Raw genomic sequence first — 22,163 nt, 5'->3', positions numbered from 1 at the left:
AGACTAGAAGAGTGAAATCCTTCTTAACTATTTTAAATTTGTATAAGAGCACAATTATTGTAAATTTTTGTAACATTATTAAAATACTTTATTTAAAACATTTATCTAAGCCAGCACTAATCATTTGATGTCTGCATTTCCAGCATCCAAATAGTATAATAGCTCTAATATGCTACTGATGATTCCAGATTCATACATTTATCATTATGGTATTACCTGGAGAGTCACCATCTGCTTTATGGTCATTTTTGACACTCTATAAAAATATCTTCACAGTAGTCATAGAAATCCATCTATCTTCCTTTCCACAGTTTCTAGTAAAGTGCTCTAATATATTGCTGCTAGATAATATCTCAGAGAAACATAAAACGCCTAGACATAAGATTTATGATCCACTGCTCTTACTAGGCAGAAATATTAATTTCTTAAAGTTTCGAACATTTTTAAGTAACAGATTATATTCAGCTGACAAATCTGCAACCTCCTTAAGTTCTTTTTAAAAAGAGAATTACAGACCAGAAGGATTAAAGAACATGGGAACAGAATATTACAACTCTAAGTTAGAGTTTCCAAATGAAAACTGAACAGTCCTTCTGAACTACAGGTCTTTAATGCCTGCAGGACTAAAATCATTGTTATTTTAATTTACCAGCTTACTGAATCTTATGTGTATGAAGTTTGTGTGTGATGTATGTGCCCAAGTAGTACAGGGAAAATAAACTCTTAGTAAGAAAATATGCATGAAGTAAATAATAGAAACATCTAAGATATCAATATAATGTTTTCCTCAGTAGAAACTCTTTTTGTTCAGCATGTCCCCCTCAAGAATCTGAGAAGAAATGGATATATTCACAACTATATGTAGTATATGTATTCCTTACCTCAGTCAAATGAGGAGTAGGGTTAAATCCACAGAGATTGCACACTTGATTCTTGCATTCAGTGCACGTATTGAAGTTAGGGGGATCCTGAGAACCCACATTGAGTTCAGTTTTGCACAGAGGACAGGTTGATTTTGGTTTAATTGTTTTCTCAAGCTTGACAGGAAGGTCAGCCTTTTGAGGCTCTGTGGCTGGAGGTATGCTATCCTTAACAGCCAGAGGCTTCTTATCAGTTTCTTGTCTTTTCAACATTGAAGCCTGTTCAGCTTTGGGCTCTAACTTTTCAGCTCCAGGAGCTTTCGTTTCCTTTTTTGGAGGCATAACCTTTGCAGGGGCTGGTAGGGCCTGACTTGTGGACTTGGGTGGCCCCTGAGAAGAAGGCGGCTGTGAGGGGGGAGGGGCTTGTTTAGGTGGGGCTGCAGGCCCACCTTGTGAAGGAAGTCCTGGCTGGCCTGCTGTGGAGATTAGGTTTGATGCCTGGCTGAAGATGGATGCTCCAAACCCAAAGAGTTTCCCAGTCACACTTTCTTGAGGAGTTGTAGGCTGTGATTTAGAAGCATCAGTGATACCTCCTAGATTCAGACTGAAACGTCTGGATTGCTCAGGAGGCTTTGGGGGCTGTTGAGAGGCAGTAGTAGTTTGGCCAGTGGTAGATCGGGGCCCAGAGGGCGCAGGTGACCCTTTCGGCATTGGCTTAACATCTGGTTTAGGACTCGTTTTGGTTTGTGCTTTCTTGGGTTCCTCCTTCTTTGGAACTGGATCAACTGGTTTTTGATCTTTACTGTCTAAACTGGGACCACGATGTGAGATAATTTTTGAATCTGATGCAGGTCGAGGTATAGCTTTAGAATCAATTGGGGTGACTTTTTCTCCGGTTGGTGGAAAACTTTGAGAGGGTTTTGTGGATTCTGTTTTAACAGGAGGGGTTTTCTCTTCAGCCTGAGACAGCACTGGGGAGCTGGATATATCAGGTTTTGTTACAACTGATGACAAAGATTCAGTGTCATCTGCAGGTGGTCTTACCATCTGGGGCTGCTTTGGTTTATCATCCACAATAGGGGCCTTGGCCTGCTCAGATGAAGGGACCGAAGTGTCTTTGGGAAGGGTTGGCTTGGACAAGGCCTCTGCTACAGGAGGCTGCTTGGTGGTAGCTGGTGCAGGACCATGAAGAGTTGGTTGTTTCACTAATGGTGGTGGCTTTTTAGACTCAGGTGCCTTTGCAATATCCTGCTTGGGTGCAGGATCCTTCTTTGGGGAAGCCTGATGTGGCTGCCCAGATGATTTGCTGGTTGCTGCTGCAGTCTTCGGTTTAGGTTGAGGTGATGATGGAACTGGAGTCAATTCACCTCCCAGAGCTCTTTGCATCTGACAGTTTAAACAGAGCCATTCTTTTATCTAGAAAGAACATAAAGCCACCGGTCACTGAGATAACATTATAAATAAAAATAACTCCAAAATATACTTGCTGACATTGGTTCAAGCTATGTCTCTCCACATTCAAAGCATAAAATGCACACCACATTAATTTAACTTAGAATAAAACAGATAAAATTTAATTGTATAAAAATATAACTAATGAAACTCACAAAAACAAAAGCAATGTACATTAAGGCAAGTAAAATGTACCAACTGAAATACAGTTTCAAGTTTTTTCCAATGTTAAGTTGTTATTCTTTGACTCTTATTTGCTCAATCTGATTGCTCTCAGAAAACTTGTAGAACAAGAGTTTAAACTTACTAGATTTTATTAGTCACTTATTTTATATATATATATTTTTCTTTATTCACGGTTCCTCACAGATTTTAGATATACAAGACAGTTTTGAAAACATTACTAATTTCTTAAATTTAGCAAGTCATTACTTCACCCTCTAAGTCAACATACTGAAATGTGTGAAAAACAAAAATCATTAACTATGCTGGGTTAGAAAGAGAACATTTTCTGCAAAGGGAATAAATAAAACAAACATCCCCTCCAAATAGCACAATTTAATACAGAAAGTATGATGTACTTGCAAATATTATAAATATATTTAAAAATAGCATAAGTAAACAATATACATGTTTGACTGAGAATACATGTGTGTGAAGAAAGCAGGGAAATAGAACTATAAATACACAATGTGTGGGTTGACGCACAATAACTGCTCTTTTTATATTGTATCTATTGTGAAAAATACTGAATTTGATATCATATACTACAGATAATTTAAAAATATTTTAGCATTTATCATTACATATATTATTCTAAATGATGTTTTCCAACAGAGGATTTTCAATGTTACCAAAATAACTTAGAATGTCAAAAAAATATCTAATTTTCCCTGCCAACAGCAATCCATCCCAATATTTTGTCCCTAAATTCTTTGCGAAGAATGTGATATAGGGGGAAAACAAATATATGACACACTGCCATCAGAAAAATTTCCCATAATTCAAAATTATGTAGTGGTGGGTTGCCAAACAGTATTTTTACTTTTTCTTTTATTTTTTCATAGGCCTACACAATCAGCTCATATTTATGCTGCCAGAGACAGGAGAAAATGTAATTAAAACATAATTCTTTACAAGTACTATGTTTTTCTATAGAGCATCTATTACATCAAATGTATATCCACAATAATGACTTTAAATTTCAAGCTTCTAGAGTTACTCTCCATACCAAGAAATTTTCTTACTCTTTATAGCAAGCAATATAGTCAAAATAGATGCAAAATTTAATCAATATTCACTTCCTTTATTCAAATAGTTAAAGTGTCAATTTTAAAGTTAAAGTGCCCCTGAATAAAGAAAAAAATTGCTGTCCTTATGGAGGCTACATTACAGTGAAGAATGAAGAAATATAAAAACATAATTGGAATGATAATGCATAATGCAATTTCAGGCTGTGTGTATGTGTGTGTATTTATCTGATAATATGATGATGTATACTTCTTTTTTGCTAATTTCTCTGTGCTTTTTAGATCTCTGAAATTTTTTTATGGATGCATTTGGCTTTATTAGTAAAAAAGCCCGCCTGCACCATGAATGTCAGAGCTTCAGACAATCTGTCATTAGACCCTAACTTCATCCCCCAAATGCCAAAGTGAAGCATTTTGGTAACACATTTAGTATATTATGTACACTGACAACCAGAAACACACTTTATACTGACCTTATAACAAAATAAATTGACTGGTTGTAGCTCAGAAAGGTACATAAATATATCTCCACCTCACAGAGAAAGCTGAGCTAAGTCAATGGAGGCAACAATCATGAATTACTGCCCCTCTACAGAGAGAATACACTCTGAACACACTCTTGTTATGAACAGAGTTCACATAAGAGAGACTTCATTCCTTTATGTTCTCCCTTACTGGTAGAACACAGGTTGAAATCATTGTCTATAGCTATCACAATATAAAAAGCTTTTTAATCCTCTTAGGATTTTTTTAGAAAGAGCTTCCTTTTCATTTAATTCCACTGGCTGGATCAGTTAAACACAGAAATTATTTTTTTAATCTCAGTACTTAACAACCTAATACTATAAACAGCACCATCCCCAATGCCCTATATAACTCCTCAAAAGAAGACCTTTAGTAGTCAAACTATACATTGAAAACATGAAGAAGGTCCACGACCAGTTCCAGCACTGGTTGTACAACTTCATTATGACCTGCCTTCCACTTTGCTCTTAGCCAGGCCTCTCACAATGAACATAGGAAGAATATGACAGTAATAGCTCCACTGTCATCTGTTATTCAAATAAGAAATTTTTACCACATTCCCAATTACTCTCTAAGAAAGGGTGCTGTGCCTGTGATGGGCAGGCAAGTCCCCATTCATTCTCACACATTTCTAAGGCCACTCTTCCTCACTTAGCCCTATGATTCTCAAACATTTTATACTGTCACCAAAAGTAACCCATTTAAAATAACCAACAGAAGTGGTTGACTTAAGATCCCCTATGACCTATGAAATAAAGTCAATGTGTATGAGAAATTCAAAGTATTTATTTCTGCTCTTTCCAGTTCTATATAACCCCCTAAAGAATCAAAGCAATAAATTTGAATCACTTCCTTCTAGTACATTTTATTGATCCCGGAAGTCTACCTGACCCTGTAGGCATCACAGATGTTCTCAATATTTTTTTAGCTGGTTTGAATTACACAAATTAATGGCAGATGCTGAGCTGTGCCCTTCAGGCTACAGTATTTCTGTGTTTACTCTGTCAATCCCTACTGTTTACCCAGTCTGTACAGCATGCTCCTGTCTTCCCTTTTCCGGATGCATGCCACTCTGCTCAGAATCCAGCCCTTTACCTTTGGCCTCATACAATCTAGTTTCATTTGGAATCAAATTGAAAGAAAAAAGTCACCCATAATTACAATATCTGTCAACCAGAAATATTTTCCTCACTGAGAGACAATGACTACAATGTTTCATTCTGCGCAGATGTATATCTGATATTCTAGCATCATTTCCTCAGAAAGTTGCTGCCAGTTACATATGGTAGCCATGTCTGTTGCTCCCCTGATTCTGCATGACTGAGGCATCATTCTGTCACAGAAAGAATCTTTAGTACTTCTCATGCCCTTCTGCTTTCAAAGAAAGTTCATAAACAACTTCCCAGGTCCAGCATCACAAGTTGCACTCGTACCTGATACTACAGTAAAACCATTCACATGTATCTGATCAATGTTAAGTAAAATGGAATAAATGTACCAGGAGAGCCTACATTTTTATCAGTGAGTCCAAGAATGATGAGCTCCTTTCCAGGCATTAAAAGGAAAGAATCTAACTTTACTACACAGGTATTTCAAGCCTCAACTATTCTTGAATTCTGGATAAACATGGGAAATAGCTGCATCACTCTTTTCCTTTCCACAACTATTTCCTTATTACAGATTGTCTATAAATAGAATTTAATAGAGGTAAACATAATTGCTTAATAAGCTACTCTAAGTCAAGAAGATACAAGAAAAGACCAAAGAAAGGAAACATTGTTTTTTTTACATAAATAGGAGTAAGAGAAAGGATTTCTGTTCACTTTCACATCACCATACATGCCAATGTAAATCCGCAAGTAATCATTCTAACACACCTCCATGATCAATACAACCATCAAGTTTTTCCTTTTTTTTAATCAGCCTTTACTGTGTATCAAAGCAGGAAAATATACTAATGTAATTTCACCATATAAGGTTGGATAATAATAATTGTCTTTACATATATCAAGAATAACCCCTTGACATTTAAATGTGTACACCATATACAGAATTTTAATTACCAGTGTCTCTTTCAAAGAACATAACAATACTAATGATGACCCCAAATTATATTGTGATTGTTAAGAATGTATATTCAATAATCAATTATGGGAACCCAAAATGAAAGCATCTTCCATTCAGGATTATCCTTAATTTGTATAGATTCAAAACAGAATAAAAGTCTCTCAAAACAAGAATAAAAAAATATTTCTTTTCCCAACAAACAGAAACCCTTCGTAAGATTTATAATGGCAACTCTTCTCGATTGCATGACAGTTATACTTGAAATAATGTAACACCAAGATTACAAAGTTAGGAATTTATACTCTCTAGTATGCATATTAGCTGTTGAAAAAATGTTCTCTAACCATATTATAATAAAATAAAAAATGTTCTCTAATCCTATTATAATAAAACCTGTTGGGTTCTTGTTGCTGACTCATCACAACTACTTTTCTGCCAACTCTAACATCAAGACATTATTCTCACCTTCTCTTACCTAAGCCCTGAGTTTTAGTAAGCTGTGGAGTCCTACTTTATCTAAATGTGGCCCTTTTAGCCCATTCATTGCAATCCACATTGAATTTCCCCTTTACACTTACTGTTTCAACATTACCCAAGACCTGTCATGTCTTAAAAAACATTTAGATTCAAACCTATAGGGGGTTAAAATGTTTTCCAATTATTTCATCTTATCTTTAGACATTAAAAAGGACTGACTACCTCTCAGTTTTACTCTTGTTTCTATATTAGACAGCAAGAAACTTTGGCGTATTAGTTAAAGATGAATTCTACCAAAGAGATTTTTTTCCTATTTTGTATCATTATTTAAAATTTTTATTAAGGGGGCTGGGAAGGTGGATCAGTAGTAGAGCACTTGCCTTGCATGCATGAGGCCCTGGGTTCGATTCCTCAGCACCACATAAGCAAAAAGAAAAAAAGACAGAAGTGGTGCTGTGGCTCAAGTGGTAGAGCACTAGCTTTGAGCTGAAGAGCTGAGGGACAGCACCCAGGCCCAGAGTTCAGGCCCCATGACTGGACCCCAAAAAAAATATTGAGGGATATATTGTTTTGAATGTTATGAAAAGATATAATAAGTAAAAAGTTCTAAGAAATCAATATAAGCTGGGCATCAGTGGCTCATACTTGAATCCCAACTATTTGGGAGGGTTAAAGTGAAGGATCATGGTTTGATGCCAGCCAGGGTAGAAAATATCCAAAGACCCTATCTCAACAATAACCATCAATAAATGAATAGAGTTTGAAGTTTTGTTCGTGGTAGAGTATTAGCCTAACAAGCAGAAAACTTTGAGTTCAAAGTCCAGTGCTGAAAATAAAAGAATAAAAATAATATAAGAATAATAATAAAAGAATAAAAAGAAATTCATGGTAAGATTTCAAAATGGATTGTACTTTCTATTCCTCAAGGATTACTCAAACCACATGATGTCCCCCACAGAGGAAAGCACTCCTAAAGCAGTACTTTGACTATGGATTGGTCGACATGGTTAGCATCCTCAGACATACACACTAATGTATAATTTATATTGGTTCAAAAATAGTCACTTGCACTCCTCAGTGCTGTGATAACACACACAACAACTTGGTGAAACAATTTTATTTAGAGCAACATGAAGTTGGAAGACACTTGCCAGAGCATTGCAACAAAACCAATATCCTATGTCTTCCAGAAGCCTTATGCTTAGAATTGAGGAGTTTTACTTCTCTTTATTGGATTCATCTAAATATGGTACAAATTAATGCACAGACAGCTTTGACAGCAAAGAATAAGTAAAAAAAAAACTGGCTAAATAGCATCCCCAGCATATGGTATTTCAAATTCTCAATGTTATTTTGGGCCAAAAACTCTTCAAATCTCACTAAGCAGAATGTTGCTATAATTTGGATCTAGATTATCCCCTAAAGGACCATGTGTTAAAGGCTTGGTCTACAAATCTTTAAGAGCTGAAGCCTACTTGAAGTCTCTGGTCACTGGAGATATGTCCTTGAATAAGATCATGAGACCCTGGCCTCTTTCTTCTGCCTTTTTTTTTATTTTTTGGCATCCCAACCATGAGGCACATGGTTTTCATCTACCATGTTTCTTCCCACCTATTTTTAGAAGCAGAAATATCTTACTATGGTGGGGACTTCAATGCAATGCAATGACTCTTCCCCATCTTTACACCCTCACCCTACCGGATAGAAGTTGAAGAGGTGATTGAAGAATTATGCACCAAGTGTATTAACTACATTTTTCTTACATATACCATCACCCTTTTACCTACAGAAGGTTGGACTGTGCTTACTAATCACTTTTACTCACCATTCAAAGCTCTGGAATTGAAAAATCATCTATTAATCCTTAAGATTGTATTCTCCAAATCTAAGATAGTAAGGGATCACCACCAATAATCTCTATGCCTCTCCTGGTATATGCTAACGTTCCTACATTTCATTTTTCTCCAGAAAACTTAGTACCATCTGCCACACCATATGTTTACTTAACTATGATCCTTGCTGGAGTATATACTCTGTAAGAGAAACACTTTAGTCCATGTTGTTCATTCCTACATTCCAAAGTCTAGAACATTCCTGAACCACAGCAGATACTAAGTAGTCAAATAATTCTGCTGTTGTTTTAATATAGTTCCCTAATCAGGGAATACTCTGAACATTTGTTTTCCTTAAGTGAATCCTTTGTACTCCAAATTTGAGTATGACAAGTATTAAATGTTATAATCTCTCAAAATTTTTACAGGAATTTTAAGAATTTTTACGTTATGTATTTTCTTGAGTGAATCCGCTAGACTGTTACATATTTGTTGATTATACATTTAGTGACTGAGATTCTCCTGGGAAGTCAATTATACAGTTGCTTTCCTAACCCAATGTTAACTACTTTCTATTTTCTTCTCATCTTCCAAGAATTCTTAAGCATACCAACTTAGGTTGCTTATGCTCTAAAGTAATTTTGGACCAAGGATACCTTCATTTTTAAAAAAAAATTACAGTAGGATCTTTTGAGAGAGGATAGTACTCCTTTTTAGGAAGATCTTAGAATTTGAAATGACAAAAAAAACAACAACTACTCTGTACTAACAACAAGCAACTGAAAAAAAAAAAAAAAGAATACCCTCCTTTCTAACAGTTCAATTACTCCACCATGAACAATGTCTTATGGGCTAACTTTCTCCAGAGATTCTAACCTCTTGATATTTGGCATGGATCTCTTTTCTTATTGTCTCTTCTTAACAACTCCCTCTTGCATGCATATATATGTACACACACACACACACACACACACACACACACACACACAGAGATTGCTTCTTTTCCTAGAATTAGAAGCAGCAGAGGTATATCCACCTAAAAGATTCAGCCATTGTATTCCTGGATGATAATTTTATTTAATAAGATATCCATTTTCTGACAAAAGAATGATCCCTGTATTATGAGTAGAAAGACATGAAAACAAACCAACCTAAATCCATTTCTATTACAAACATCTCACTCATTATCAACATTTTGAAAGTGACAAATCATTTTATCTCTTAAAGTTTCAGAAGAGCTGGCAGAATTATCAAACAAGTTCAAACTTTAAATCTGTCTGTAAACGTACCTGACCTTTGGCAATACACTAAAAAAAATAAAGTAAAACAACAAAAACAATAAAATTGACTTTGTCATTCATTAATTTTGTGATTATAATGACAAATACTCATTTTGTTTTAAAAGTAAACCTAAATGAGGACCTATATTATAGCAATTAATTCTAGTAATGGACCAACAAGAAATTCTACAGGGTGACTTCCTCTTGGTACTGAAAGTCCAGGCTTGGAGCCAACAGATTCTTAAGGTTTATTTGGATCAGTTCATATCTCAACAGCCTCAAGAGAACAGTTAATTAAAGGCCACTCTCTCCACATATATGACTCTATTGTCTAAGATGTTTGTGTATGGCCAAGTAGTAGAAAGGTTGGCAAATTCATAGTGAAAAGAATAAATATACTCCAAAAGCTTCTGGCTGAATGGAGCTACCTCTCTAATCCTTCCAGAACTTGTAGTTATCTAAGAGTCAAGATAAACACAAGTAAAATATCTTAATTCTTATTCCTTGGGCAAAAAAAATTGACAACAATTTCTAGGCTTGTCAATAACAGAATATTATTTTACTTTACCCACAGACTACAAACGTAACAATAATAGTTGAACACCAGTGGCTCACGTAATTATAACTGCTCAAGAGGCTGAAATCTGAGGATTGAGATTAGAAAGCTACCTTGGGCAAGAAAGTCCATGAAATCCTACTTATCTCCAACCACCAAAAAGCTAGAAATGCAACTGTGGCTCAAGTGGAAAAGTACTAGCCTTGAGCAAAAAAAGCTCAGAGACAGTGCTCTGGCACTGAATTCAAGTCCCATGGCCAATACACACACACACACACACACACACACACACACACACACACACTCATAATATAGTTATAATAAATAAACATCCAATGGGAAAATAATAAATTCACGTAAATCTAATGATCAAAGAACGTACAGGTTCTAATCTTACATGGAAAAATGGTTCATTTATGCAATCTTGATACTTAAGGTCAATTTAGAAGATGAGGAGAGGTTTGTATTTTCATTGATAGCTTTCATCTGGAAATTGTGGTCACTTCATGTATATCTGGAACAAAGTTTTCTAGCTCATCCAGGTCGAAATTCCAAACTCTGACTTCACATGGTTCAGGAATTTGAGAAATTAGCCATGTCATGAAAAATAATAGGAAAGATGCTTTTCTGGAGATCAGATTAAAATGTGCTTTTATTTTGCAAAATAAATTTTAAAAAAGTAAAATATTATGGTTAATATGATTGCCTAAATGCCTTTAGATTGCTGCCTCAGACTTCAACAATTTTTTAGTTTTGTATCTACGCAGGAAACAATGTGCAAGTAAACTTAAAAGCTTAACCTATTTACAATATGAAGTACATCAGTGATGAAAGATACTTTATGTTTAAAATACTTCCTCATACAAAATGTTAATCACTTTTCAAACAACCCAATATATGCAGTATGTTACTATTTTCCCATAGTGCCACAGTGTGTAAGAAACTTGTCCAAAGTCATATACTCAAGATGGTGGATCCTTGCCGGCGCCAGTGGCCCAGGCCTGTAAACCTACCTACTCAGGAGGCTGAGATCAGGACCACGGTTCAAAGCCAGCCCCGGCAGGAAAGTTCCTGAGACTGTTATCTCCAATAAACCACTCAGAAAACCACAAGTGGTGTTGTGGCTCAAGTGGCAGAACACTAACCTAGAGCACTAGCCTTGAGCTGAAGAGCTCTGGGACAGTGTCCAAGCCCAGAGTTCAAGCCCCATTACCGGTTTAAAAAAAAAAAAAAGAGGGTGGCTCTTTATAAGCCTTCACCTTCTAGAAAAGCAGTGTGCTGTCTAGAAGACAAATCAAATCCCATCTCTCATAGTGATGGCTTCTTCCTTTGACCACAGTGTTTTTTTCTTTTTCTTCTTCCCATATAAGTAAACACATTTGGAATCAGAAGATTTAGTTTGGGTTCTGCTTGCTAATTTACTATCTGTGTGAGCCCAAGAACTAAAGTAACCATAGCAACCATTTAAACACTAATTTCCTAATTAGTATAATAGAGAAAATTGAATATATGCCATATTACCATTTGAAAGCCTAACTTTGATAAAATAATAAGAAATGGATGATATGACATGTAAATCCTTATATAAGACTAATATATAGGCATAAACATACATATATATGCATATACATGCATATACATACTCACACATAGCCTTTCTTATGTACAGGATAGGGATGGCTCTGTATTTCACAAATATTTGATACATTCACAGCGCTCAGTGGTACTTCACAACCTTCACAACCAGAATGATAAAAATTCCAAAAACGATCAACCTATGACTATACTAATCAAATTACATTTCATAAAATAGAATTTTCATCTGTACTTACTAAAAGTGAAAGGTAAAAATATGATTTCACCTCTCCAAACCTCATTGCCTATTTCTTTCTCATTGTTCCAGCTAACTTAGATTTATCCCTAAATGTATCCTAAATACACTGTGCCTTTTTGTCTTGAAATCTTGGCTCAAACATTACCATTTGTCATGTCTTTTATCTGTTGGAATAGCACTCACCCTTATATATTCCATCTCAAATGTCACTGTCTCTACAAAAATTACCATAATCTTATCCACTGGAGATGAGAACTTCCTATTCTCAATTCCATAATATTTTTCATATCTCTCACTGCTTTTATTATCTGAAAACAAATTATCGGTGCATGTATTGTCTAGTTGAGTATGCTTGATGAATGCTAATATCAGCAGTCATGTTATAGTTGTATTTCAGGTCTATTAAACAAGTAGTAGAAGTTCTTCCATACAAAAGCATGGACATAATACTTTAAATAGTGGGTACAAATAATATATATGGCTGAAATTACTAGCTCCATAGTTTTGCCTTATGAATTGCCATCCAAATATGACAAAGCCAAATATTTGATGATGTTATCTTCTATCATTGGAACTCATTATATTCCTATAAATATAGTTTATTATGGGCAGAAACATACTCTTACCAAAATTTAAAAAGTTACTTGTATACTTCTAAAAATGCTTTATAATCTGATCTCCATAATTCTAATGCAGCATCTTCTTATCAACTGTACATTTTCAATTATAGAATGGCTTGTTTAAGTATATAAAATAGACAGTGTGACTTACTATTAGAAAACCAAGATATTTTAGTTTTGAGTTTTAATTCTGTATATTTTACACATGTCATTATAATACCCAAATTAACATAAAAGTTAAAACAACATTAATCAGTCATTATGATAACATGGATTTCATTTATAAAAAGAATACATAAACCTCATCTCTCAGGGATATTTAGATCATATAGCCTTCACTGCCTGTGTCAGTTACTTCCTAGATTTTTGCAGATATAATACACAGACGGCCCATTACCTGCTGTCCTCTCAGTGAGCTAAACATGACTTCTTATCAACTGTGAGCCAACAGATGTCTTTAAAAGAACAAAAAAAGTAGTACCCTCTTATAAACTTTTACATCCTAAATATCTTTATGCTTGTTATATTTATAATTATTCCATGTTCACTATGTAAAAATCTCTTAACTCCAGAGAATGTCCTAGTTTTTCTATTGTTTTGCGGAAACTTACTTGTTATTGTTACTATTAGTTTTGTTTTCTTTTGGCTCTTTCCTCTAGAATATCCCCAAATATTACTTTATCGCAAGCCTGTAAGTGCTGAGTTCACGTTATCTGAGAACTATTTCTGATCTTTAGTTTTAAATAACTGTGCTCCTCTGTGTCAATATAAGTCATTTTATGATCTGATAGATAAGTAGCTTACCTAGATATTTGTGATCTCCTAGAAGATACATATTAAGGCTCAATCTGCTCTGATGACTTCTTTCTGTGGACTGATTTATGCTGTGATTAATAACTATTAACTAATGGGGAAGCATACTCTCATTGGGTTTATCAGAATCAGCAGCAGAAAAGAGGGATGCACAAATCAAGGATTTATACTCAATTTTATATTAAAACTACATTTAGAATGTTAAAATATTGTCCACTTTCTTTCTCAACACAAATATGATCTGGGTTAAGAGGATCAAAATTTGGTCAATTTAAAAATTAAAGCCACATCATGTTACAGCAAGTAACAAGTAACGCTGAGCTAACAAAAAGAATGAAATGAGCAGGAATTGAGTAACTTTTAACCAATTCAGGCTTGTTTTATGCAAAATTTTCAGAAACTGACAGTATTTGGGACTTATTACTGAAGAAAATATAAAAACATTTACAACTGATACAAAAAAGGAAGGATGCAGAGAAGGAAAGAAGGAAGAAAGGAAAGAAGGGAAGACAAAGAGGAGGGTTAATGGAGGAAAGAAGGAACTAAAAAAGGATTATCCTGTGATAACTTAAGCACCATGTACAGAAGGTGATGATGTGCTTTAGGAACATGGACTAAGTAAATTAATGCACTCACCTCAGTTAAATGAGGATTGGGGTTAAAGCCACAGAAGCTACAGACAGTGGTTTGACACTCAGTGCATGTGTTAAAATTGGCCTTTTCTGGAACATGCAACAGAAGTTCGGTGGTGTTGCAAAGAGGACAGATGGTTTTAGAGAGGCTTTGTACTGGAGTCTGTGCCACAGATGGAGAAGTCGTTGGTAGTTGTGGAGGTTTCCCAGTTACCATTTGGCTTGCTGGTTTTGTCGATTGTTGAGCAGAGGGCTTGGCTGAACCAGGTGGTTGATCAATGGGCTTTGCCAGTTCAGGTTGTTGAGGTGGGAGCTTTGCCGGTGTAGGCTGTTGAGGTGGGAGCTTTGCTGGACCAGGCTGTTGTGGTAGAGGCTTTGCTGGGCTACCCTGTTGAGTAGAAGGCTTTGCTGGGCCTGGCTGCTGAGTAGAAGGCTTTGCTGGACCTGGATGTTGAGTAGGTTTTACTGGGCCAGACTGTTGAACTTGGGGTTTTCCTGGGCCTGGCTGTGGAGCTGAAGACTTCATTGGTGCAGGTTGCTGAGGAGGAGTCTTTGTGGGCCCAGACAACTTAGCTGGAGACTGCTGAGCTGGCATTTTTGGTGTCGCCAGTTGCTGGGCTGGGGACTTTGCTGGCCCTGGCTGCTGAACTGGAGTCTTTCCAAGCCCTGGAGTATGAACTATAGATTTGGGTCCAGGTTGCTGAGATGACTCAGCCTGCTGAGTTGGCTTTATGGTCCCCTGTGGCTGGGCTGGAGGTTTCACTGCCTGTTGAACTGGGGGCTTCGCTAGCCCTGGCTTTGCAGGTGCAGGCTGTGGTTTATCAGATCCAGCAGTAGGTTTTCCAAGGGTGGCTTGCTGAGTGGACGGTTTGGCTGGGCTTTGCTGTGAGGGTTTACCTGATTCTCCTCTTAGAGTATCTGACTGTTTAGTCTGAGGCATGGTTGAATCCTGTTGAAGTGGAAATTTTGCCTGGTCTGACTGAGAAAGCTGGGGAGGCCCCTGGATAGGTTTTCCTGTAGCAGCAGGTTGTGATTTAATTTTTTCTGGTGGTTGAGAAGATACTGATTTGGGAGAGGCATCCTGCGGAACCGGGTCCCTAACAGGACCTTGCTGCTTAGGATGTGGCTTGGGTGATTGTTGTGTTGGAGGTTTTGTGACCCCTTCAGGTTTTCCTTGCTCCTTCTGAGCTACTTTTGGCTTCTTGGTTTCTTCCTGGGATGCCTCAGAGTCTGATATCAAATCAAAAGGGTTGAATTTATTTACAACAGAGGAGACAGCACTTAAAGGGTTAACCTCTGAGAAGAAACCAGGCATCATACTAGACTTGTGCTCTTCCTTCAGATCAGTTCTGGACTTTGATTCTCTCAGGCTAATAGTGGAAGGACTCCTTCCAGGCAATTTCTGGTCTGACCTGAAAGTGTCTGTAGTTCTACTTTTACTGAGACCAGGCTGAGCTGGACGCCCAGGATCTGGTGGTTTTCCTGGTTGCTTTGGAGAGCGACTGCTATCCAACTCTTGTTTCCTGGAAGAGAAAAGGAAAAGTGAAAATGGTGTAAGTGACTTCAGATCTAGTATATTACAAACTACTGCTTTCTTACATCCTCAAAAGTATGAATGCACAAGAGTATGCAGAAAGAATTTTGTGGCATCCTGTGAATAATAAAATTTTTAATGCTTTTGTTACTTTTATAAGTAAAAATTTTCAAGAAGGAAGTAATGAAAATTAAAATAGTTAAAATGCAATAAAAGTAATGTAAATATACTAAATAAAATACTTAAAACTCAACTGAATACAAATTAAGGTTAAAGCCTTAATGAGTCAACATAATAACATTGCAGTACATATGTGATTGCCAGTATATTTATTTTAATTAAAAGTTATGTTCAAAGAAAATCTCCTAAATACCAGTAGCAGCAAGAAATAAATTATTCAGACTGCTGAAATTCCTTTTTACTTAATTTTGAGAATTTATATTAGTTACCTAAAGTACACAATGTGACATGAAAGAAGCTTTCAGTAATAGAGGTTACATGATACCTTTCTAGGGATGTTAGGGAAATTGGTAATGCTCAGTTATCCTCTATTCTCTTAGAAAAGCAATATCCATCAAATACTATCCTAAGTGGACTTTGCAGAATAAAGGTTTCTACTTTCTCAACTTAAAACATTCTTGAGAAATAAAATGAATCTTTCTTATTTAAGGCCAATATTATTTATAAAAGCTAACTCAAAATCTGGTATCTCTATGCAAAGTAAGAACAGATTCACCTAGAGTTATAGCCTGATATCTAAACAGTCAGTGTGACCCCATCTTTGAAAAGTACCACTACTGTCCTTAGATGAAGAATATCCAAAGGTCTAATTCAAGTAGTTCTACATCATTTCTTAATGCCATTAATATATTATCAGCAATCATATTGTTACTGATACTAACATAAATATGTGACAGGCAACAAATATGAAGCATTTCTCTTAATTCAGACAAATATACTAGGTATTTTTTATTATCACCATGGAAGAAATCAAGTAAGTATTCTGTTGATTCATATTATATCATAATTTTGGAAAAAGGATGTTTCCTCTTAAAATAAAGATAAGTAAATAATGGCTCAGTAGCACATATGAGATTACCACAATATAGTTCTAATGTATTAATTCAGTATTTACATATTAAAGGGTCTGACAACAGATTTTATTTCTTTTTTTTTCTCCTGTCAGTTGTGGGGCTTGAACTCAGGGCCTGGGCATTACCCGTAAGCTTTTCAGCTCAAGGCTAGCACTTTATCACTTTCAGCCATGGCTCTACTTCCAGTTTTCTGGTGGTTAATTGGAAATGAGTCTCATGGACTTTCCTGACTGGGTTAGCTTTGAACTAGGATCATCAGATCTCAGCTTCCTGAATAGCTAGGGTTGCAGGCATGAGCCACTAGTGCCCAGCTTTTCTTTTTTCTTTTTTTTTAAAGTTTCTGACACTCTATACTATGAATCAATGTTCTCAGAGCTACTCAAATGATGAAGAAAATTGAGCACAGATCACAGCCTAAAACATAATAAAAATTAGAAGAGAAGCATTATTTATAATTAGCGAAGACTAGGAAAGAAACTAATATATAACTGATACTGTGTGAATGAAATAATATTCTGATTTTTGAAAAATAAATAAAGAGATAAAGGGCTCAAGCTCACTGGTAAAGCATTGGCTTAGTCTATTCAAGCCTCAACACCACCAAAACAAAACAACTAAAAAAAAAAAAAAAACAGAATACAGAATTCTGAGTTTGAGTTTCCTCTTGGAAAAGGGTTACGAAGTGTAAATATTTAACTATATCTCTGAGGTGTCAGAGAGACAGGGAAGTAAAATGATTTCTCTAGTTAATTCTAACACTTCTGATTTTAAAATACATAGCACATATTTCCCTCTGGGAAAAAATAATTCCGAATTATTTTTGTGGACTCGCTATGTAGTATATTCCATAGCAAAGTAGTAGAGCCACAATAAAAGTAGGTTATATTCAAACAGGTTCATAATTCTCATGCTGACACTATTCCAAGAATATTCTACATTGTTAATATATTGTTAATATAATTGTTAATATGTTAATATAATTTTTCCCTTGAAAAATTATTAGAGCTATGAGACTAACTTCCATATAATTACTTAGGCAATTTACTGAATTTGTTCCCTCTGCAGTATCTTTAAAACTTATCTTTAAATGGAAAATCAAACAAATCTATTCTTAGTTTTATTAAATTTGCCTTTCATGAAAATATTTATATTAACCAGTCTGTAAAATAGTTTTACTTAATCCAACATATGTGCAAAACAAAAAAATAAACTTTATAAATGACAAATATTCTTGTCAATAGTAAACATCATAATCAAAAGCAATCAGTTTGCACTGCACATTATAATAGCATGTATTTTCCAAAAATAATGTTTTATTATATTAGAGAACCTCCTTGTTAGAAAAGACTTCTGGTACCACAAAAGATGTCCACACAATTTAAACTTAACTGCTAAAATTATGTAAATAAAATTAAAACACAAGAGATCTAAGGGTGAGAATTAGAAAGAAAAGCATTTAGTGAATAGATCAGCTTTAAGACTAAGGAAGTGTCAAGGTGCCTTAATTAACTGTGGTCTTCTGAGTTTTATTTTGCATAACAGTGATTACGTTACAAAGAAAAATCACTAAACTGCAATCTATGTTTTAAATTCACTGGTCTTGAACTCCTATTTTCTTACCAACCTATGTCTCATACACTAATCTTTGAACTCTTGCCTACTTTCATCCCTACAATTAAACTTGGCAAGTAGGATATATTTGATGAATTAATTTAAAAAATGGGTGCTTCACATTGAACAATGAATGAACCTATCAGGTTTTTGCTATACACACTAGATTAATGTTTCCTAATTCTTCTTGCTTCAAGTTCTTCTACAGGTCTTCTAAGATACTACCATAGGGCTGGGAAGGTGGCTCAGTGGTAAAGCGCTTGCCTTGCATGCTCAAAGCCCTGGGTTCAATTCCTGAGCACCACACAAGCAAAAAAGAAAAAAGCCGGAAGTGGTGCTGTGGCTCAAGTGGTAGAGCGCTAGCCTTGAGCTGAAGAACTGAGGGACAGTGCCCAGGACCAGAGTTCAGGCCCCATGACCGGACCCACCCCCCAAAAAAAAGATACTACCATATAGATTTTAGCAGTGGGTCTTTGTGGATGGTTATTAAGTAGGCAAGACCCAAAGGAATACTGAAAGGAATAATTAACTCAGCAGAATTCTTACAACATGTTCTATAAAGTATCCTATCAGAAAGGTTATCCTTTAACCATTTCCATATGTTACATCTAAGGCTGTCAGTAGATTTAACAGAAGAAACACAATTACACTTTGCTGGATCTACAATAAACTAACAATCTAGGAGTTTTGTACCTTGTCTCCTACTTCTAGCTTGCATATTTAATACAATCACCTTTTTCATTTTACTATTGCTAATCCCAGATTAGATTTTTCCTTCATAAAGCTGTAGGAAAAAATCTCTGAGATAAAATGAAACAATTAGATATGCAGATTTAGAAATGCAAAAGCAGCTGCAAAGATAAAATATTTTAAATGTAACATCATAGTCACTGATACTTAATTTGACAGTGCTGAGTCATAAAATCCTACATTTTAGAAATATAATTAACTAGCAATAGCTACTCATTTTTATACTAAAGAAGATAGAGACATGAAGAGTCAGGTGATTAATTCAAAGTCATGAAAATAGTTACCCTGAGAATTATGCCATTCTAACTCCCAATCAGGTATTCAGGCGTGGAATAGAACTGGGAGTGTTCCAATCCATCACACTAATTTAGCCACAAATAAATAAATGTATATATGCACATATATCACATATTACTGATAATTCAACACATAACTTTCCATATTTATTACTAACAGTTATCTATGGTTGATACAGATATTTGTATTGATAAGATTACTTTAAATTAAATATTAAAGTATCACCTTCGATTTTTAATTGATCTTTATAATGACTCTAAGACAAGTAAAACAGTTATTACTTGCCTTACCAACAAGGGAAAAAAAGCACATATTGGTTTAGAATCATATTAATTTACCATAAATCAGCTAAAATCATTAAGAATCTATTTCTTTGAACTGCCAATCCTTATCTCTTTAAAGTAAAATATAAAACCTACCAAGTCCAAGTTACATCTCTTAAACACTTTAAACACCAAATACTTCTTAAGTATATGTACATATATTAAATTAGCTTGATATATACATATGTGAATATACATGAACTAACATCTGAAAAGTCTATGTAATAAATGTTTCTTTGTTATCATATATTGGGATAACTTTTTTAAGTTATGTTCCTTTAGCAGAAATATTTCAGTAAAACACAAATGTGTTAAAAATCAGAAGCTTTGTTTTGACTATTTGGAAAGAGCCTGGTTTAGGCTATAAATAAATTACCAATAAACCTTCACCATAACAAATTATGAATGGAGAGCTTTGAAGGTATATTATCTTATACAAATTCTACATAAAGCCAACAGTATAACAGGCTGAAATAGCTTTCATCGCCCTCTGAATAGAAAAAAATTAAGAACCTAAAACAAAGATCACACATTTCTTGATATCTGTAACAACTATTTTAGACCTGTTGCATGTTCCTCTTTGAAAAAATTATAGGAAGTCTGGCATTCATATTTTTAAATCCTAATAAACACTGTACCTTGCTACTACTCTAAAATATTCTACTAAAAGAAGTTGTTTCCTATGTCAAGTTTTTATCAAGTGGGAAAAAATGGCATGTTATAAACTATACTATTTATACAGCAATGGACGATATAGGCTTTAACATCAGGAAATAGACCCAATATAAGCTTTAAAACAGTGGATAATATAGCTAATATAAAGGGATTAAACTTTTACAACGTGTGGTCTTTTTTTCTTTCGAAATAAATAAGGTTTTTACCTGACAGATTTTTAACATGTAAAATATCATGTAAACATATTCGGTATCCGTAAAAATGTAATATATTACATATTACATATATTTCAATATTACAGTATCTGACAAGATATGTACTTGCCCATTTGCATCTAAATTTAAAATATCTTTATTTCAGCAAATAGAGAACTTTGTCCTTATATGTGCAGGTTTTTCACATTATTAATATATCAAATAAAAACTGTAGATTTCCTTCCAGTAGTCAAACCGAAGAGGTTTCAGGACCATGGAAAGAGAATTTGCTCTGCTGAAGGGGATAAAGGGTAACTTGTTTACAGTAATAAAAGGCAAAGAAAGCAAAATGATTATACGCTCTTAGGGCTCTAACTGGAAAACAAATGATTTATTGGGATGTAGGAAAATGAAAAGTTAGAGAGGAAATTAATGTGTTAATATGCAGATTAGCTTTTATAATTGCCGTTGCACGTTGTCATCCGTTTTTCTTTTAAAATTCTGTACTGAAAGCAAATATTAAGGTAATACAAACTCACAAGTTCTCCCATCTACTGAAAGTCACTTTTGCATAAAAAAGAGCAATGTTTTTTTAAATAGCATATGCTAATTCAGAAATACAAGCACAGCACCTGCTCTGCTGTGACCAAACCATCTGTTTAATGTCACAACATATTTTAAGGTCTCTAACTAAGGTGGATTCCTTCAATGTCTTTTACCTAAACAGCTTACTGTTCTCCTTTGGGGATGAGGTGGTGAGAAAGGGCACAACTCACTTCCAGGTGGATTAAAGGCATTGTAACCGGAATATTTAGACATCATCAACAGAGGAAAAGACCCAGCACTGCTATAAAGGAGATTTAAGCAGAAACAGGTAAACACCCAAACCCAGCTCCATCCATTTCCCAACACGTCTGGGTTGTATTAATGGAAGGTTTCCAGATTAGTAAAACACTGGGGGGCGTCTCTCCACACCATCCTTGAGAGGAAAAGGTTCCAAAAGGCCAAAAAGAAAAAAAGAAAAAAATCACCACCTGAAAAAAAAAATAAAAAATAAAAATCACAGTTGCAGGAACGCCACCCCTCTGACTATCCACCAGCAGATCTACACTGCACCGGGTCTCTCTGATTTCTTCCTTTCTTTTCTTTTCTTTTTTTTTAAAAGAAATTCTACCCATTCAAGGCTCCCGACCGTTCCGGCCACCCTATCAGCGAGAATACAATCGACCGGGGAGGGCGACATATGTGTGCCGCCGTTCGGGCACACATGTGCGCGGCAGCGGAGCTGCACATATATGCCTGGACAGAGACATCATGCGGTGCGTGCCTGGGCATGGAAGGCGACTCCGCAGCGGCCGGGGGGCCGCCTCCCCTGGGCAGCCCCTGCGCCCTTGACATGACAGCGGCGATCTGCCTCCGCTCCTCCTCGCTCAGCTGGCTCAGGTCCGCCTGCATGCCCGCCGGGATCGCGGCGTGCGAGGGGCTCC

At 35.6% G+C, this 22,163-nt stretch overlaps 1 protein-coding gene across 1 annotated transcript in view; it reads right to left on the bottom strand.

Moving 5' to 3' along the window:
* The window catches only part of Pclo (piccolo presynaptic cytomatrix protein), a 277,792-nt gene extending 255,661 nt beyond the window's left edge, over positions 1 to 22,131 (bottom strand). Inside the window, exons 1-4 of the mRNA XM_013026022.1 lie at positions 22,004 to 22,131; positions 15,169 to 15,721; positions 14,203 to 15,081; positions 882 to 2,276 (exon numbers count right to left, since the gene is read on the bottom strand). Of these exons, the coding sequence (XP_012881476.1) occupies positions 882 to 2,276; positions 14,203 to 15,081; positions 15,169 to 15,721; positions 22,004 to 22,131 (2,955 nt within the window). The remainder of the gene's footprint in view (positions 1 to 881; positions 2,277 to 14,202; positions 15,082 to 15,168; positions 15,722 to 22,003) is intronic.
* Positions 22,132 to 22,163: the final 32 nt, after the last annotated feature.

This window comes from Dipodomys ordii, unplaced genomic scaffold, assembly GCF_000151885.1.
Source record: "Dipodomys ordii isolate 6190 unplaced genomic scaffold, Dord_2.0 Scaffold90, whole genome shotgun sequence".
Lineage (NCBI taxonomy): Eukaryota > Metazoa > Chordata > Mammalia > Rodentia > Heteromyidae > Dipodomys > Dipodomys ordii.
The sequence above is the reverse complement of the archived record's forward strand: the minus strand, read 5'-3'. Positions and strand labels throughout refer to the sequence as shown.